The sequence below is a fragment of the Apus apus genome, chromosome 15 (assembly GCF_020740795.1).
Source record: "Apus apus isolate bApuApu2 chromosome 15, bApuApu2.pri.cur, whole genome shotgun sequence".
NCBI lineage: Eukaryota > Metazoa > Chordata > Aves > Apodiformes > Apodidae > Apus > Apus apus.
Genome location: NC_067296.1, coordinates 7,083,394 through 7,103,545, shown reverse-complemented (window position 1 = coordinate 7,103,545; position 20,152 = coordinate 7,083,394). Strand labels below are relative to the sequence as shown.

The 20,152-nt window shown below is 37.2% G+C and overlaps 1 protein-coding gene across 1 annotated transcript in view; it reads right to left on the bottom strand.

The window, feature by feature from the left end:
- Positions 1 to 20,152, bottom strand: part of ARFGEF2 (ADP ribosylation factor guanine nucleotide exchange factor 2) — a 36,829-nt gene that overhangs the window by 4,731 nt on the left and 11,946 nt on the right. The window contains exons 10-37 of the mRNA XM_051632818.1: positions 19,609 to 19,843; positions 19,292 to 19,391; positions 18,924 to 19,063; positions 17,797 to 17,905; positions 17,100 to 17,301; positions 16,312 to 16,423; positions 15,511 to 15,716; positions 14,522 to 14,606; positions 14,255 to 14,426; positions 13,140 to 13,291; positions 12,840 to 12,968; positions 12,317 to 12,475; positions 10,989 to 11,136; positions 9,949 to 10,048; positions 8,614 to 8,654; positions 8,361 to 8,530; positions 7,594 to 7,745; positions 7,279 to 7,451; positions 5,980 to 6,140; positions 5,062 to 5,192; positions 4,824 to 4,953; positions 4,259 to 4,394; positions 3,310 to 3,448; positions 3,159 to 3,213; positions 2,797 to 2,911; positions 2,400 to 2,530; positions 1,161 to 1,329; positions 639 to 777 (exon numbers count right to left, since the gene is read on the bottom strand). Of these exons, the coding sequence (XP_051488778.1) occupies positions 639 to 777; positions 1,161 to 1,329; positions 2,400 to 2,530; positions 2,797 to 2,911; positions 3,159 to 3,213; positions 3,310 to 3,448; positions 4,259 to 4,394; positions 4,824 to 4,953; positions 5,062 to 5,192; positions 5,980 to 6,140; positions 7,279 to 7,451; positions 7,594 to 7,745; positions 8,361 to 8,530; positions 8,614 to 8,654; positions 9,949 to 10,048; positions 10,989 to 11,136; positions 12,317 to 12,475; positions 12,840 to 12,968; positions 13,140 to 13,291; positions 14,255 to 14,426; positions 14,522 to 14,606; positions 15,511 to 15,716; positions 16,312 to 16,423; positions 17,100 to 17,301; positions 17,797 to 17,905; positions 18,924 to 19,063; positions 19,292 to 19,391; positions 19,609 to 19,843 (3,891 nt within the window). The remainder of the gene's footprint in view (positions 1 to 638; positions 778 to 1,160; positions 1,330 to 2,399; positions 2,531 to 2,796; positions 2,912 to 3,158; positions 3,214 to 3,309; positions 3,449 to 4,258; positions 4,395 to 4,823; positions 4,954 to 5,061; positions 5,193 to 5,979; positions 6,141 to 7,278; positions 7,452 to 7,593; positions 7,746 to 8,360; positions 8,531 to 8,613; positions 8,655 to 9,948; positions 10,049 to 10,988; positions 11,137 to 12,316; positions 12,476 to 12,839; positions 12,969 to 13,139; positions 13,292 to 14,254; positions 14,427 to 14,521; positions 14,607 to 15,510; positions 15,717 to 16,311; positions 16,424 to 17,099; positions 17,302 to 17,796; positions 17,906 to 18,923; positions 19,064 to 19,291; positions 19,392 to 19,608; positions 19,844 to 20,152) is intronic.

Below are 20,152 nucleotides of genomic sequence, written 5' to 3'. Positions count from 1 at the left end.
GTAGGCTGTCAACACAAGGTACAAACTGTACCACTTCCTATGGCTTTTTTGGGGGCACTATTTTAATTAAAGTAGGAAAGAAACCTCCCTTTTTACACACTAAAAGACTGAATGTGTCCATAGATGCTGATAAATTAAAATGCTACTGAAATCCACTGCATTAATGCCAACTACAAGTTTAAGAGTTCTTTACATTTGTTTAGAGATCAGTACTCGGAACTGTAATGTACCAACAACCCACTTCTCAAATAAAGGTGACCCCAATATATGTTACATTTATTGAGCATTATTTTCTATATTTCCCTAAGTTCCAGGTATACAGCAGCTTATACTGCACTGTTTGGATTACTGTAACCTACTATACTTCTAAATATCATTTTTTACTCAGATGTGAATCTGAGTAAATTCCTTTACCACTTTTGTAAAGGAAAGTTCATGTCAATCAAGAAGGTGTTTCATTTAATCCAAGTGGATTGCGTCCTTATTGCTAGATTAATTGCTAGATTTAATCATGAGTGGCCACCCATCCATCCACCTTTTGTATACTCTGCTCGGCAATTAAAAATGGGACAGCTGTACCCAGGGATGCAGCATGCTGGCTGCACACAACACCCCAGAACTCAACCTGCTTCTCTCACCTGAGCAGCCGTTGCTGGATGGCATCCCAGGACTCTCGGCGGTTTTCATCCACATACATTCGGAAGAGTATTCTCAAGCAACAAGCCAAGCTGCTGGTCTCTTGTTTTAAGAGGTTGGGTTTGGATTTGCCCTTGAACCCTAGAAATCAGTTACACATAGGGCGGGAAGGAACATTTGTAGTTACTAGTCAAGAGGTAAAGTTTATCAGCAATACCTCCACTAGTGAGGTATTCTTGTCCAGATCATGTTTCCTCCCCCTTGATTTTCATTGAGGCCAAATTTATTTATAAAGTTATATAACTACAGTAGTACCAACTGTGTAGCTCTACTTTAATAAAAAACTCAGGTAGTTTTGCAAACAGAATTATTCAGGTCACCAGGAAGGAGACAAGTAATAGAAGCATGCAACACTTGTCAGATCAACCACACAGATTACTGCAGTGTTACATGTTTGTATCTCAGTTGCTGAAGCTATAAATGGAGCTCAGTATTTGCATTCAAACTAAAAATGAAAGCCTTACCTGCTCTCCATAACACAGTTCGTTGTTCATAATTTGAATTAAAGGCTTTTGAAAATGAATGAGATTCTTGCAGACAATCTAGTAACTTAAAGAGGTGATGTGAAGACATGTATTTATACATTCCTTGATCTTCTGTGTCAATGTGGATATCTGCATCCAATGCATCTCGCTAAGGTGGGGAGGAAGGGAGAGGGGGGGAGAGAGGGAAGTGTCAATAATGTTATTTTTATATAAGCTTAAGACTTTGATACTTCACATATCATATCCCACCAACTCCAGATTCCATTTTTAGATACAACTGAAGTATTAGTCCAATAAAACACAGCAGAATGATTCTGTCAAGTATCAGAGTTGCACTCTTTTCAGCAGGATACTTTAAAAGAGAGAAGTTATGTTCTACCCTAGTTATTGGTAAGAAAAAAACAATAATCAAGAACAAGGGAAGAACCTCCTTTATCAAGGCATAAAGAAGTCATAGCAATACAACAAAGCATTTCCTCTCCTCTAGAAGCTGACTCAGTAGGTCTGCTGAATTCTGAACACCAAAATGAACCACAAAAATAGTGCAAGTTTAAAAGTTGCACAGCACAGAAATTCCCCATCTGGCCAATGTCAAGTTTCATTACAATTGGTCAATATTAGCTAATCACTAATTTCATTAGGAATTTAACAACACTGTCTGCAAAACACTACTCAAATGCACTAACCCAAATGTCTAGCTTAGGGCTTTATTAACATAGCCAAGAAAAAGTCACCTTGCACCATTCCCTAGAATCAGAATTTTCAGGGACAAGGACCTCTCTGAGGCAGTTAATGAGTTTAATCTTGACCATTAACTTTGCTAAAGTTCAACTTCTGCATCTCCTGCTGTGTAAACATCTAGAGACTAAGCAAAGCCTCAACTGTGGCTAAACGAAGATGCGCAGAGTAAACAACAGAAAAGAATGCTTGACCCAAACTAAAAATATTCTTGATGTGTACGCATTTATTATAAAAACTGATAATATATTCTATTGATAAAAAAATTAATGGCAATGCAATTATAATAATCCAACAGGCAGACTGCAAGGGAACACAAGGAGGCAGTCAAAATATCACAGATTCAGAGTAGCGACACATTCAGGGTGTTGCTGAGAGTTAGAAAAAGGAAGAGACTATATACTCTATTTTGTAAACACTTCAGAGCATTGGATAGTCTGTACTTTACTGCCACAAGATTAGAAATTAGTCTGATGGTACCTGAGCTGCAGCCATGTGCTCAGCATCTTCCTTCTTGCTTGTTGCTGGATAGAACACTATGTTATCGATGGTCTGTATCAACTCCAGCTGTACCACACACTTTATAAGGAGGCCAGCAAATAGTTTCTGGTCTAATTAAATGAAGCAATACAAGATTCAGAAGCAAACTTAAACAATTCATTTAAAGGGGCTAGCAAAACTTTTCATTACTATTAGGCATTTGGGTATTTAGTGATCCTGTGAATTATCTCAGAGAAAGTTTCTCTGCAAGGCATAAACACAAGCTGTAAAGATGTACCCCAAGTTTAAATTCCCCAAAACTTGCCCTACAGAATTACAGAAGTGGAGTAAAAGTGGCTATAAAAGTTCATTTAATAAACCTGAATGTTTTCCATACTTGTATAAGGACCACCTTTCCAGCTGTCATCTGTTGGATTTGAAAATTGACTTTGTCCTCTTTCTGAAGCATTTTTATCCATGCTGCTTAAAGACTGGTGATCTAGGTCTAAATCCTAGAAAAGAATGCAAAACAATTCTAGCAATCCATAACACTAACTACCATCAGCTATCAGTTTTCAGATTACTTCACTAACCTTCAAAGGCTTCCTGCATCCATTCTTTATCTTATTTTACAATGACACCAAATACACACCAATGTTGATTCCAGTATTTGTTGCCAACCGTATTTACTACAATAAAATATTTTCAAAGCTAACCTAACACAAAACCCTGTTAGTGTCTTAGACTGAACCCTCTTACCAAGGGTTTTTCAGATGAATCTTCATCCATTCCTGCCGGCCTCCATGTCAGCAAGCTTCACAAAGTAAAAAAGTAAAAAAAAAAAAAAAAAAGATAAATATTATTTCTCTGGAATAGGGAATTAGTATGAGAATGAAGTTTATTAACTTACACATGAGGAATAGTAGTTTTGAAGATTTCCAGCATACAATTGCATGTCTGGCCCCAGACTTCAGGGCTGAATTTCTGTCCATTGAGTATTACCAGGTTTTCTAGGCAGTTTGTACCTGATCTAGCCAACTGCTCATTATCTGTTAAAGAAATATTCCATATTTATCAGCTTCTACAATTTCAATGAAAAAACAAACATTCACTATTACTACTCCATTAAACATTTTTATCAGTATTTTGAAATGCATGGTATCTTAGGCCAAAACCTACTTATAAACTATATTTCAATTATATCAAGTTTAAGAACCTACTGAACTAAAAAAAATGTTTCCAAATAGACTTCATGAGATTGAAAACCAAACAGGGAAGAAAAAGGACTGCAGAGAAGCAGAAAGGAAGCATACAGTGAGACAAAGGAAGGAGAAGCACCAATCAGAAAATTAAGATTTCCTGCAAGGTAGTTGCCTTCCACATTCCATGATAGCAATATGCAGGATTTCAGGCATAAGAATTGCAGTCTAAATGAAAACACATTCTTTAGAAAGTCTTATCTAAAAGTACTAGATGCTTGAGAAGAGGTGGAGGGGAGGATGGCAGAAGAAAAAAGAAAAAAGGAAAAATCAGAATGCATACATTAATAGATGTGTGTAAATAAATGAGGTATTTTATCCATGCAGTCAAAAGGAGAAAGTTGTTGGCAGATTAACACAATCCTTTAAAAGCTTTTGCTCTGTCACAATAGCATCATAAACTCATTATTAACACATTAGCAGTAAAGATGCCTAACTGATTAAATAGAATGATGCTCCAAGATTTAAGATACTGCATCCTTCTATTACATATTGTCCTAACGATAGATTTATTCTTCCCAAATTCAGTCAACTTTGCCCTTCTCAAGTAATGAGAATTTAAGAAATACATAAATCAAAAGATACAAGCAAATAAGCTACCTTGTTTTACACACCAGTGTAACTGTGCAAGTATGTCAGGAAGAAGGATCTCATTTAAAGCTTCATAAAACTGTGTAAATACATCACAGATTGCATAAAGTGCATGGTTGCATGTAGTGGTCATCCATTCAGATTTCTATGAGAAAAAAAAGAAAAGTCTTGGTTTGTATGTGGGTGCTTCTGTGGTGAGAGCACTTGGCTTATGCACGGCTGTTCAACACAGGACACGGCCTCTGAGGAGAGAGCATAGATACAACTCCAAAGCCTCACTGCTGCTGCTGTCTTCTCAGAAGCATTTAGTTGGCCACAGGAATACTGATCAGAAAACTATACATTTTTACAAGTTGTGAATATTCTCCTTGAAAACACTCAGACAGAACAGGCAGATAGGTCACTGGGCAAAATGACAAGTTTCTTACATATCACAGAATACAACAACATATCATTATATTTGGGGCTGTAGGGGGTGGAAATACACTGACAAGACAAACAACACAAACTGCTGCCTTGACTGTTGGAGTTCTTAAAAAAAAACAACTCAACCTTTTCTGGCTTTTATTTTTACCTCTGTTTGTTGTTCAGGGAGTTTCATATTATCAAAAATCCGAAACACAATTCTGAACAGATCTTGCCACCAGTGCTTTTCAAAGGTATGGCCATAACTCTTCATTATTTCAAACATGACTGTTAAGCCTCTATAAACAAACCCAAACAAATAAAGGAAAATATGTTAAAATGCATACCTGTGATCTCTTAATTAACTGAATAATAATTTAAAAAACCCAAAATAAAAGCTTTATTACCTTGTCCGAACATCTAATTTGCAACGATTGATGATACAAGAAAGTTCAAATAAAATGGGAAACCATCCTCTGACCCACACTCTGTCCCCAGGAGCAACATTCATGTCATCACTCGTGTATTCTCTTAATACCTTGGAGGCGAGCAGGAAAAAAGAGACTTTAAAAAAACCAAATAATCTCAGAAATATTTAAATCTGACAGATTTAGATACTGTTAGTGGCATGCACACACTTATTAGTCTTAGTTCCTACTGTAACACTCAAATCCTGTAAAATACGAGTATAAATCTGAGACAACTATTTGTGAATATACTGGAAGAAAAAAAGTAAAACAGATTTAAGTATTTTTCATAAGTTCTGCTAAAAGTTGCACAGGTTTGCATTTTAGGAAGCAAGTTGAACAGTGACAGGCAACAATTATATAAACATAGGTAATAAAGAATTGTAAGTTTGGCATGTACTATACTTTTCTGGCATACTGGATGCAGCATGTACACCCTGCAATTGGAACATGCACCTGCAATTACAGGCTCTTTTCAGCAAAATTATTGTTATATTAAGTATTTACAGAGTAGACTGATGTGGAAAAATATGCATGTTTGCAACCAATTTAACTAGGCATTAGTGCAGAACAAGTAGTATTCCAAGTCATCCTAACACTATAGGAAAAAGGGGCTATTTAATTCAGTTATTTCCAATTTGGACTGATGAGATTTACATTTTTTTAATTAGCCCTAGTTTACTGCTTACATAAAACCAAGATGACTCCTAATTCTCAATAAGCTGAAAAATTTGCTGCTGGGAGACTGAAGTTTGAGTCTGAAAACTATTTCTTAGTTACAAGATTAGTTTAACAAGATCAGTTTAACAGTAGAAGACAGTGTAAGAATACACAAAGGGAAAAATAAAAAGAAAATACCTGTGGTCTTTCTGAAACATATTTTGCACAGTATCGAATAAGTCTAATGGCCTCCATGCTGGTGTCCGGAAATGCAACGTTACAGGCAAACTCAGAAAGACATTTTACTGCATCCTGAAATGAGTCAATCGCTGCTGGAAAGTGCTGTTGGAAAATGTTTGCTGTGAAGAACAAACAAATACACTTTAAAAAATTTACTGATATGGAAATCCATGGATGAATTGGCATTGATGGACAGATACCAGCCACTGGTAGTGTATCACTGCCGAATGGACAAGCATGAAAAGACCAGATCATCAAGATTAAATATGGTTCTCTCTCTTCCCTTACGTTCTTCCCCATCCCACCTCACCACCAAAATTTGCCAGTGTCACATTTTCTCAGGTTGGATAATTACCTATTTTATAATTTAGGATTATTTCACAGCTTCTTACATGGTTCAGTTTCCTCCCACAGGATATGCAACCCAAAACTCTTTAAATATTTAGATATAATAGGATAAAGCTTGATGTTAATTTCTCTGCTGTTAACAAAGTTACCTAAATGTATATAAATTAACTAACTTGTAATTATATTCTGTAGCAAGAAAGTAAAAAGCAGTTAGATTTCAGACTTAAGGAACAGACTAAATACAAAACAAACCCAATGTGTACAAGCTTTTGAACAAACTGCAGCTCCCAAAATCTATGTAATTCAAAAGTTAGCAAAAAGAACTTTGTCACTATTTGCATTTATTACTACTGTCCACAGCTTTCCCTCCACAAGCTGCTTAATGGGAAGAGGGTAGTTTTGGGACATTTACAAAAGCTATGCTCAATATTGAATGCCACTACAGAAATGCTGGAGTTGGTTGTCTTCTCTTGAAATTGGCAGTAGTGTGTTGTTCAAATGCACTTCTAGAGCAGGTGAGCTGTTTGAACCAAACTCTACAAGCAGTTACCTATCAGAATCTGAAGCTTTCCGATTCCTACCATATGATACTGAATTAGCAGGGAAGTTCATTAAATGCATTGATTAATCCAAAACAACTTATTGTGACAGATGGGGCAACATACAAACTTATTAAAGCTATTCCAGACTTGAGGAGGTCTACAGCAGGATAACTACATGTAGTTTTTCCTGTCTGTGGCAATCAGAAGACTGCAAGTAAGACCTAGCTGCAGAGTTGAAACAGCATGGCTGCAAGATCTTGTGTTTATTTACCTGTAAATACAAGAGTCTTATTCAGATAGGCCTTTTGAACCACAATCACAGCAGTTAAAAAAATTTGGGTACTTCCATCTGTCAAACATTACTTACTAACTATGTGTGCTGTAGTCTGAAAGGCCAGCTCTACAATATTCCCATCATGGTCTGATGCTGCTTGATGAAAGACTGCAAAGATATTCTTCCAGCCTGAACGAATATTACCAGCTTGAGAGTTCACCATCTGAGCAATGCAGCGGATCACCATGTCCCGAATAGTTGGAGATCTTAAAGCAAAAATCAAAGGAAAGTAAGACTTGCACAAGTGGCACCATTTTACACTGGCACAAAGTGACTGCCACTTCTACGTACACAATAGTTTAACCCACAGCAAGCAACATCTTTAAGTAGGACAATAGTGCATCACACCTGTTTTTCTTCATAATATGCTCAAAAGGCCTTAGGAAGTCTTTCTGGAAGCGGAAGTTGGCTAACTCTCCCTTCTCAAGAAACTTCATAGACAGCTGCCTTAATGAGTCCACTGCAAAGATGGCAACATCTTCATTAGGGTTACATCCAACCTAGAATAAAAGCATGTTTTCAAACACCAGCTAAAGTATTACTTACATGAGTAACAAATTCAAGTTTCTTGTCTGTCCACTACAAATGGCTTGCATGTTCTAGTTTTCAGATATTTAGAAGACAGGGGATTACTTTTGGAAAGGGCTCTCACAGTCACTTGATCCAATTAAAGAGACCCATGGATTTTCCATGTAACAAGTGTACAACTATAATAGCCACCTAGACACTAAAAAAATAACAACAAAAAAATCTTAAATTAAAGAAACCCCACCCAAACATGGTAGAGTTTCCTAAGGAAAACAACTTTGTTGTTTCAGGATCATCCATGTATATTTTAGAGGAAAACTAACTTGGCATTTGGTTAGAAAGACAGTGACATACAGAAAAATTACAAATACAGAATTGTATAATGAAGTGATTTAATGTAATTCCCATAAACATGTCCATTTTTATTTATACACTTTAGATTTTTAAATAGGTGCTTCCTTTAGGTGCCTTAATGGATTGTTTTTTTATAAATATCACAACATACACCACTAAGAAAATAAAAGTAAAAAGCTGATTAAAGAATTCCTGCTATTTATGTATGTTCTGTAACTTGGTTTTAAAAATACCTTATTGAAGTGATCTCCAATCACATGCCAGATCCTTGACCACTGCAGCCTAATGCGATTCATGTTGTAATACGAGATCTCCACTATCTTCTGCAGGCTGAACATGCGTGGGTGGTGGGGGGAAGCCAGCTCGTCCATGGACACAGCACACAGCCATCTCACAAAGTCAACTAAACATTAAAAGAGTCGTGTAAGTTCAAGATAGTACATTGCAAGAGTTCCTGTAACCCCCCCAAACAATCAGCATACATACCTATCGCATTTCCATCCAGCCTAGTTGATCCGGTAAATATCCTATGGAACAAATAAACGAGTTGCAGTTTTAGCTGCACATCCACAAGAGTCAATCACACATCTTAGTGCTGTAGGCAAATGTCAGCACATCTCCTGGAGGTACTTCACAATTCTCCATGCCTTGAACTCTGCAACTGTTTTATTCTTACTCCTTGGCAGCAGTTCCTGCCCTTGTCTTGGTCTAAGCATCCTCTTCTGTGCTACAAGTCAGTCTACTAAGCTCCTGCCCACTGCAGGAACAGGCAGAGGCTCTATTTTATCCGGGGCAAGTCGTGCTGGAACACTCACTTGGGTGACAGTATGTTAGAATTCATAGGGAAAATAAAGAGACATGAAGAAAGCTTTGCTGCAAGACTTCACTGGATGCCAGCCACCTGCTTGATCTTTACACAATTCAAGAGTAAGTTGTGGCCATCAAAACAGAGGACTGAAAGACTGTAGATGCACCATTGTCCCCTTTCCCCATCAGAATCTTGAGAGGAGTTTAGACCACTGACAGTGGTTAATTTAGAACACTGCTTAGGGGAGAATATTTCCAAACCGTTCAGACTTTGATATGTTTGACATTTGTTACAAGACATACTACAAGTCTGTGTGTATGATTCTACAGACTTGCCCAGCAGTTCCAGTATAAAAAGGTATTAAGAAGTCCCCTTCCAACATATGGTTTATGACAGAAGAATCTCTTTAGACAACATCTTAAAGGACCGATGAGAAAGATAATGATTTAGACAGGAATGCAGCAACTAATGAATAAAGAGCTAAGAACAGCAACTAGAGAAATGCTGAAGCTCACAAGGTCAATGAAAATTGCATGATTGATTAGGATAAGGGCATTTATTGATTTCAGATACCTGTCCTGTTCAGACTACGTTAAAAAAAAGGAAAAAAGAAAAAAGAAAATAAGGAAACCCAGATACCTGGAACACATATAGATAAGCTAGAGACAGTTATCAGATACAATTGTAAACAAAGTTCTATAATACCAACCTAATTCTGGTCTTCACTGGCTCATTCCAAAGAAAAGGCATAAAAACACATGCATACACACAGTGCTCCTTCTCACAACACACCTTTGTTAGACTGCTATTCAATGATAGTCTTTCTCTTGTGAATATTACATGCCTGAAGAGATATACTTATTGGATCCAGAGAAAGCATCTAATTATCAGTATCTTTCTCCCTAGAGAAAGGCTTCAAGAACAAAAGCCCCTGTCAAAGCCTGTATATAAAGTAAGGATGGTCAGTAACTTCAAGACACATTTTCCCCAGAAATAGATTATATTCTCAGTACCTGTCTACTGCCACAACTACACTTTGCGAGCTGGTCTCTCCCACTGACTCCTGAATGCTCGCCATGTGCCGTTTATCAGCTCCACTCCCAACGAAGTTACCTGCAATAAAACCCATTAAAAACCAGTATTTAGCATCAGGAAATTGCTACTTTGTATTAACCCCAATTATATACAAGTAGACATAGAAAAGGTACTCCAGATTCCAATTAGCTTGTCATCTATATAGAGCAGATGGTGCCCTTGCCAGATCTGTGCCAGATTTTTACAAAATTAAACATCCAGTAAGAGGGATGGCTTTTTTCCCTTAGGGCATTGTGTTTTGACCATCATGTTTATTAAGTTAACATGACATAATGCTGTTAATAAGATTGGAAATGATAAAACATTGTTTTAAAATATGAACTCTAAGTCAGATACAAGTAGTTATAGGCTGGGCATTGTCCTGTAATATTCAGCATCATCGTGTATAGCATCAACTCCAGAGTATGTTCCGATTAAAAGGTTTCCTTGACAGTTTTCCAAAGATTAGGACAACTTTCCTTGTCCCTTTAACTTCTAGCTTAAAATTGAAGGTTTGTTTCTTGCACCTACTGCAGGAACAATAGAAACTGGAACAGCAAGCCCAGCATGTAGATATAAGAAACTCCTTTGAAAAACCAGTTAAAGATCTACAAATTCCGAAAGAGAAACAGCTTCTGTTTTTACTGTTTAAAAAAATAATTTAAAAAATGAAGAGCATAAAAAGAAACTATAATACTGGTAACAAAACCTTGACTTAGTAAGTATCATAAACCAGCTCTGACAACAATATATTCTAACAAATAAATCTGGAGGAGCTTTGTTAAATAGTTTAACCCAATTCCAAAGTTAGAACAGAACTGGTAATCACAAATACATCTTGAAATATATGGGTTTATTTTTTTAAGTTTCCTTAATCCAATATAGCTTCCTCTGGAAGCAAGTAAATATATTTGAATATCTTACAACACTGAGCTTTATTTACACGTGCATCTCTCAAGTCCAAGATGTTTAGTCTTACCTAATCCCAGGCCCATAAACTCTTCCCCTCCAGAGGAATAGCCTTTAATGCTTCCTTCCCTTTCACGCCCAGAGCCAGATAAATACCGAGTTTTCACTCCTGTTCCTATAAGTTGTGCTAGTTCCAGCTGGCTAATACATTTCAAGATCTAAAAGCAAAAATATTTAAACATTGTGGTTCAGGACACTGTCATATTTTATTCCTAACATATATTTATATTTAATATTTATAGCCTTTCCAGGTTCTCTAGCCTTTAAAACAACTTTGACAACAGTAAGAGTTTTGGTACCTGAAACATGAATAATATAACTGGAAATGAAGTTGAGTGATTCATTCAAGATCACCCACTGCCATGAATCATTCCAACACAAGAAAAAAATAAACAGTACCCAAAAATCTAACTTGGATCTATAACTACTGTAGGAAACCTTTTTATTACTTCTCATAGCATCAACTTCCAAAACTATAAATAACTTGGAGTTGACCTTCTAGAGAGTTCATTATTCCAAAGAGATGAAGAGACTGAATTATTGCAGTGACCACTTTGAGTAACAATGTTCCAACATACAGTGAAAATGCCAAAATTGTGCCTTGCCAACACAGAATTGATTCTCTCTTCTTTCTTACTTGCCCACTGCAACATCCCTCAGACTTGCTCAAGTGTTTGTGAGGGTGTGCTGTAAGCCAGGTCCAAGTAATTTGTCAGCTTGTGCACCTTTTGGCTCATGCTATCACATAGCCAAAGCCTGAAGCCAGAGAACATAATGCATCAGGAGTGCTCCTTTTATCAGCAGCACAGATTTAAATCTGATTATAAATCTCCTGGAAAATATGCATTAAGAAAACATATATGGTCCTGATAGCCTATCCTTATTATTGCCCACCAAGTTATTTTAGCCCTAGTTTTTAATGTAATCATAGTGTAAATGTTGCCAAACACTGCACTGCACAGACAAGTCTGGACCTATAAGCTAGAATATTTTTGCTTACATGAACAAGAATACAACAGTTTCTGTGCAGAATTCTCTAAAGTCAAATGAGATTTTTCATAAGGTTTTAGTTCCAAATCAAAAGCACCCACAAAAACAGAGTATTCACCACACAGTATTTATAGGGTCTGCCAAAAAAATGCAGTGCATTGTTTTATACACACACATATATAAGAAACTCCATTAACAAAATAATGCACTTCATCCACATTTTGAAGGTTTGACGCATGCTGAGAGCTAAGTGCAGCTACTAAAGACTGAAAGTAGAACAATAACAAAATCCTGCAAGTTTTCAGAAGGACAACATAGTTGCAGTATTTAAACTAATAAAAAATGTACCTCATGCCAAGAGTTCCCAAGATAGTTGCCATCTGTGTGAGCAACTGTAATAAGTGTCTTAATGGTATCAATGTTCTTCTGTTTCATTTCTGTGATGCTGGAACTGGCAGTCAACAAGGAAAAACGAGCAAGGGCCTGTACGTAAGCATCTCGTTCAAGCTGCAAGACAGAGAATCAAGCATCATAATCAAGTTCCTGATGAGCTAGAGAAAGCCACTTGCCCACAAGCCTACACCACTTTCCTCCTATCTATTATAGGCACTATCGGAGCACTTTCCTGCTCAAGGAGAGGAGGGTATCTTTTAGCAAATGCTCTTAATGGAAGACTCAGAAATAACAAGGCAAGCAGCACTGAAGAAAAGCTTGATGATATCAAGACATTAAAACAAAGTAAACTAAGATGGCAATATTTTATTTTAACATTTCAAGAAAGTAGATGAGATATTTTGTTTTCTGTGTATAAGTTGTTTGCCTCTCAGAGCCTACACTACCTTTAGCAAGCCCCATGCTGTCTTGCACTAACCTGCATTCCAAAGATACAGGCTATTCTAATTGCACAGCGTATTCCTTCCAAACAAAGGGATGCAACTTCCATGTCATCACAGTTCTGCAAGCCAACACTGTAAGCTGCCAGCAATGGAGTCCATACAAGCTGAAGAGGAAGAAACTAAGTTAAGTCTATTACAATTTTAGCCCAAAACACCAGGTAACTGAAAGCATATCTATCCCCAGAGTCCATCTGCTGCATTACCAAACTCCTCATAGTAATTTTCCACACTTAAAACTTTTAGCAATGAAAATACAAGGAGAACTTCACACTCACTTTGAACATGGGCCTGACATGATCCAGATGAGTGGCACTAGTAAAAGGAGCCTTGGCATGGCTCACTGCCTCCATGAGGGCTTTAGCTGTTTTAGCCATTTGCTCCATCTCCAAGTTGTACAACAACCTCCGCTGCTTCTCATTAGCTACACCTAAGGGGAACACCACAGAGTTGCATTGGTTTCTTTTTTATAAGAGTATATTCCATGTCTTTGCATTGAGCATCACAAAATGTTAAATAAAGGTATTGCAAATGAAATCTAAAGATAAAAATCTTCCAGAATTCAGGAGGCTGTTATGGGTTATAAGCAAGGAACTCCAGCGCTCAGACCTACACCCCAACCTGAGACTTCATTCTGTACAAAATAACTAATTCAGCCCTTTATTATATGTCATGTGTTAAGCAAATTGTTTCAAGCAAATTAATTCCATTCCTATTTTGATCTAGGAAAGCTGCAAACAGCACAAAAATCACTGAAAAAAATCACTATGTTGAAGAATTGAATCAGTATCAACTATTCTGAGTAAAAGCAGAGTACAGCTGGGGATACTGGTTTCTGGTGTACAATACACACAAGTCTGTATTTGGTCTGGATGAGGATAGGTCACCACAGATCATGACAAAGCTCTGATTCCTCTCTCCTTCAACATTAATCACAAGAACTGTGGCACCTACTAACGTCTGAACTATAAAACCCTACTTACAGGGGGAAAAGAAAAACAACCTAAATCAAAACCTCACCTTTTGTCTAGTACATAAAAATCAGTAAGTTAACTTGTAAAGTATGTCTTGCTTTCAGTTATTCTACCATTTTCCCCCTCACACTTTCATTAAAAAAACCCACAAACCAAAACACACCCAAACCTAGTTCTGAGTATTTCTGCAGTGATGCCAGATGCACTCAAACAGCTATGATTCCATCACAGAAGAAGCAGTATTAAGTAATAACTGAGCCACTTTCATTTCAAATATCTGTAGTAGCCATTCTAAATGCAATTTATGTATTGCACAAAGGTGTTTTCAAAAAGGGATCTGAACTCCACTGTGCCATCCTGAAAATTATTGCAACAGTTCAAGAGCACTGTGGCCTTTCCAGTTTCTAGTTCCTTCTTACTTGGTTTACTACACTTGGTTGCAATTGCATATTCCTTTGTCTCTTTCATTGCAATTTTCTTTCCTTCTATTTCTTCATAGATTGTGGATAAATACTCCACTGGCAGGTCTTTACTGTCATTGATTCCTCGGTTCATTTTAATGTATTGCTCCTTTGTCATTTTATTTTTTACCTGTAAAAAATAATGGAAGTTGGATATCAGATTTTGAATGCAAGTTCCAGGGAAATCTGAACTTCTACAAGTTTAGTTTTTTTTTAAATTTCTACCTGTGGACTGTGCAAGTCTGTAGTCAGCATTATAATAGAGTATGCCAAAACATAGGCAGTGTCAGCACTAGCAAATAGTGTTTGCCTAAGGGAGGAAAAAACACAAAACAGGTTTTTAGAGCCCTAATCCCTCTAACCATTAGTTCTATTTCTACATGCAAGAAAAATACTCAGAAGTGTTATGCATTCAACTGAAGAGCTAACAGCCTGAAATTAGTCTTTAGAAATACATGAAGCCACAGGAGTTTTAAAATACAAATAAAAAAGGAAAAAACATAAAAGCATCTTCTTTCCAATGTTGAAAACTAGCAGTTACTGCAATTTTCAGGTACATTCCCACAAGATTATACATTAGCCCTCTTTGGGTAACCCTACAAAAGTTAAAGAACAGCATATTTTTCACTCCCAGGGTTTCATAAAGAATTATGCAAAACCAACCCAGTCTGTACCAACTGGGCTAAGGAATGGGAACTAATTAAGCCTCAACAGGTGGCTAAACTTCAGTGCTCGTTTATTGCATTAGGAACAACAGCAACACTGCTTGATGTCAATTAACATATACACATTTAGTTCAAGGTCTAATGGGCAAGGAAAAACACATGTAACATCTTCTTAGCTATTTATGGCACTTATTTTTAACGTTGGCAATTGCTACTGCTTATTACTGTTGTTTACACTTGACTGATCTACATTTGTTTAAAACAGAACAGCCCATACAGAGACAATTCAATGTACTTAGGACTTCCCTCTTCCAATAATTCCTTCTAGTGAGTAACTGGAATTTAATGACATGCCAGCATCACTGTACTTTCCATTCAAAGCTTCTATTTTGCCTTGCAACTGAAGGGGTTCAGCACCAAAATCTGCTCCCCACACAAACCTGTAGAAGTTCCTGACCTGGTAGGAGTGTGAGTTGCACCTTGCCCTAAGGTACCCAAACAATACAGCCATTCTCTAGGCACTTAATCCAACACAAAGGGCTGAATTACCGTTGGTTGCATTCAATATATCTAGCAGCAAACTTCTCCATTAATCTATCAATCTTCTGAGCTTCACCAGGCAGACGAAAACCTTCCAGAAATATACGTAGAGCAGAGACAAAGTCTTTTCCACAGAAATCAAGCTGGTCTACGTAGGCATACATCACTTCCTTGTTAAACTTGTTGCTTTCCCCAAGAAATTCCCCAACTTGAGTCTAAAAAAACCAAGAGGCAGTTATTGCTGTGTAATCCCAACTGCCAGCTTTGCAAGAAAGTTCCTAGTACCAGAATTGCACAGCTGTCAGTTTTGTAAGACTGATACACTTCACTGAGCAGGCAGAGCAACCGTTAAGAGGGATGAGAAGAAACCAGGGTTATCAGAAATGCCTTAATTCTGCATATTCCTGCTTCCCTCAGCCCCCAAGGAGAGATCCGCATTATTGGAGAGCCAAGCAAAGCTGAACTGTGCCCAGTTCCACACACAGCAAAAAATGCTTTCCCGCTGCAGCACATGATATTCCTTTGCTGGCAAGATACCACTAATGCAGATACAGATAAAATGCACAGTCCCATTTCTGGGGAAACCCTCCAGCACTTCATTGTAAACCCAGCTTCTTTACTAAAAAGCCCGAGACAACAAGTAAATAAAAAGTAGCATTAGTATTAAGTACCTCCATTAGAATCCTTTCAATTTCCTTTAACTATTAATGAAATATGAATTAAAGAGAGAATGCATACAGACATGAGAAGACGGGAGAAGATAACAGGGGCAAGAACATGAGTTATCTTATGTTGCATATGTAGTCTTACAGAACAGAGACGTTCTTCTTGGTGCAAAAATTGGGCCATGTCCTCTGCTGAAGTGCCCAGCATTCCTTGCTCCTGTAGATACTGAATTCCTCTCTTTGGTTTTTTATTAAACCTATTCAGACAAAAACATGGGGAAAGTGAGACATACAACTAAAAAATATCACGGCCTATAACATTTTAGTTTTACAGAGCCCTTCTAAACTACAGATTCTGTACGGTAGCTCTATGTCTTGTTTTTCTAGTTAGAAAAAAGTCAAAGAATGTGCAACAAATGTATTAACTGTATCACATCATAGGCTACATCTCATAAGGTACTTTTAGTTGCTGATAAGCTTAAAAATTACTGCTGGAAAACTCATTTAAAAACTGATCCTTTTGAAATACTAAAAATTAGAGAATTTCCATGAAATGCTAGAAATATTGTTATTAAAGACCTTTTTACAGACCTAGAGATCTTCAAATTAATGAAAAAGTAGTAAAGCATAGCTGGACAATAATTTAATTATCCAAACTCCATTTCAATAAAAGACAGCAAATCCCTGCTCAAATCAAGTTCTCCCTAGTATACACACACATTCCCCTCTCTTGTGTGGCTGAACCAGCACAAAGGAAAGCTGTGGAACCACACTCCACTCCACCCAAGATTTTACTGAATGCTTTTTAACTACATTAGCCTCCAAACTATTGTGTCCCTACAGGTTTGACTGTGTAAGACTGTAAGAAACAGTGTGGTTGTACACATAAGAAAATACAAGTTCACTAGTAAAAAACTGTCATATGGGACTTACAGTTCTATCCCATGTTCAATTATTTCCTTTTGTTGCTTGATGACTTCAAATTGCTCAGGATCATCTGGGATAGCAGTCTGGGTACCAACACTTCCAACTCCTGATGACACAGTGGAGTCCAAGGAACTGACACTGCTCCTTCTCCCTCCACTCTCAAGGCACTTACCTTCAGATATTTCCTGCTCAGATGGTTTATATGAACCTATTCATAAACAGGGGGAGACTTGAGTTATTAAAAGCTCTTAGTTATAACACTTTGTAGTAGAAATATGAATCAATATTCTTAATTTTATCACATACTTTGGGCAGTCTTCACTACATGAAGAAGTTGTATTGATGCAATCCTTAAATAATCAAACAAAAGGAAGAAGAGCAGAAGCAGCTATGGAGAAATTATTGCACTTAAACTTAGTAACTGCAAGATTTGTCATGTGTCTTGTTCTACATAAGCCATCTTTTACAGTGTAGACAACAGCCTGGCTAAGACTCTTCAACAGAACCTGGTTTTTGAACCAGACACTTGGTGAGCTGGTTACTGCAGCAACATTAACAATTGTTTGTTAATACTTCATTTGTATTAACAAATCATTATGTAAAAACCTAGCATCCACACTTCTGGGTAGCTCCTGTAACACCGAATAAACACAGGGACAAACTTATTAATGAAATTAATCTCTCCATAAGGAAACCATCTTACCCAAGCTGGCCTGATGATTAGGGTTTACATAAAGGTCTTTGCTCCATTCTACCATACATTTTAAAATAGAAACCAAACATTCAAGTCCTTTTTTTCTCAGGCTTAGTTCCTAAAAAACAGAAAGCCAAAAATCAACAAAAATCAAGTTGATACACATATATTCACAAATTTTTAGAAGGCATTACATGACACCATTCAAATTCATCAGTTAAGGGGAAATCTGTTGGTTGTACAAAGTTTCTGCCCCTTGACTGTTCAGGTTGGATACATCTGGGCCAAAACCAACCATAACCAGACTGGTGCCAGGACACATACCAGCTGCTTTCAGCAGATGGTCAATTGACAACTGATGAGTATAACCAAGGGACAATAAACACCAAATCCTAAATGCAGCCCCTTTGCTGTATGAATTATTAGGACCATCCAGTAAGCATCCGTAGCATCAGATCTCTCACTGCCTTAGCTGTAAACAGTTCCATTCAAAATCTGAAACAAAGGTGTCCTGGTTTTACTTCCATTTACTGGTCAAATGATGACAGGGGGAAAAAAAAAATTAAAAAAAATAATCAAGCAAGCATTGATACAACTCTAATTAAAGGTGTGAGATGCACTCAGTTCTGAGACCAACACTGGCACCAACTTCACTTCAGCCCTGAAAGCCACTAAGTTGGCCTAGACAAACAGTACTGTTGGACAAGGTCAGTGCCAGGAAGATCTGCTCTTGCTTAAAGCAGTCTATATTCCACCCTCCCTTTAGGGACTGTGAAAGTATAAATGTATAAAATACTTGTGGTGGAATTCACAAAAAGTGAGTGCAAAGCAACATAAGATGAAGGCAGTGCTGGTTCATACGCCCCAGAAGGAAAGTCATTTGTGTAAAGCAGAGGAAAGCTCATTTATTCTCTCCCCATGGCAGCCCAACAAAAAGGCCAGAAAAAGCCTAGAGTCATAAAGCAAATATGCAGCAAAATCATGAAGTAAATTAATGATATTGCTTCAGCATCCACTTGCAAGCTAGCTAACTAATAACAAGTAACATCAGTAGGTTACAGACAACACAAACCACGGAAAGTATCAAAATGACACAGAACCAGATACTATCTTATCTTTAAAGCTATTTTTCTTACCTGTAAAGGTGTCATTCCCAACTCATGCCCACTTCGTCCCTGTGCGATTTTGGACAAGTCGTTTACAAGGCGCTCAAATATATTAGCAGCATTTAAATCACAGTCATAGTTAACATAAATATCCACTACACACTGGGCATCTTGAAAATAAAAGAAAGTGCAAGTATTAGGATTCAGTGTAATAGCATTTTCTAAAAGGAATCAGCCAGTTGTAGCAAGTGATGGGGATGAATCCAGACCTTTAACCCAAGCACTATGGGATCTAATTCAATTTTTCCACATTTGAACATTATACATGACATTTGTCTTCAAAATAATTTTCCTCTGCTGTCAGAGGAAGTGACTGCTTTTCACAATAATAAAAATACCTGCACAAATTCTAGTCAAAGTCTGAATCACCATCCATTTGTGTTCAAAGGAGCTTGAAGAAGTCTCTAGAATATTCAGGAAGATCTCTTTAAAGAACACCTGCAAAAGCAATGAGGTAAAGGACTTATTAGAACCATGTCAAAAATACAAACTCTTATTCAGCAATTCCTCTTGCACATTAGAATTTGAATACAGTAGTAATATACTAGTTTAGTGAGCAAAAGAACTTAACTTCTAAGTTCCAGCTGTCTTTTTATCATTGCAGTATTCTGATTCGAAAACTAGAGCATCATATAAACAATAAAAAGTCTCTCACCTCAATCTGCATTTTTAAATGTGTCTTAAAATTCGAAAGCAGCGTGAGAAAGATGGCAAGAGAGAGCTCAAATACATCAGGAACAGAAGAGACTCCATTTTTTGATAATGCTACACAAAGATATTGCTTGATTGCATTGATGAACATTTCATGTGTCCTGAAAACTGGACCAGCATTCTGCAGTACGGAGAGAAGAAGCTGGAGAGACACCACCTTAGAACGCAACTCATGGGACCTAGAAGAAAAAATCAACATTAAATATATTTTTATTGTACTTCTGAATACATAATTGTACATATGAGCACAACAGCATTTCTTCCATGTCCAGAAGAAATGACTACTGTTTTAATTTAATTTCAATGTGAGGGAGGCAAAAGGGATGAAAATCAGCCTGCAAGTTATTTTGGACATACACGATCTTTAATTTGAAGATTTTCCAGGGGTTTTACCATCTTAGACTAGGGTAACAGATAAAATTCAGTGCTACTAAATAGTACTCCCCCTTTCACCCCATCAAAAGCTTAAAAAATACTATAGCCAAGGC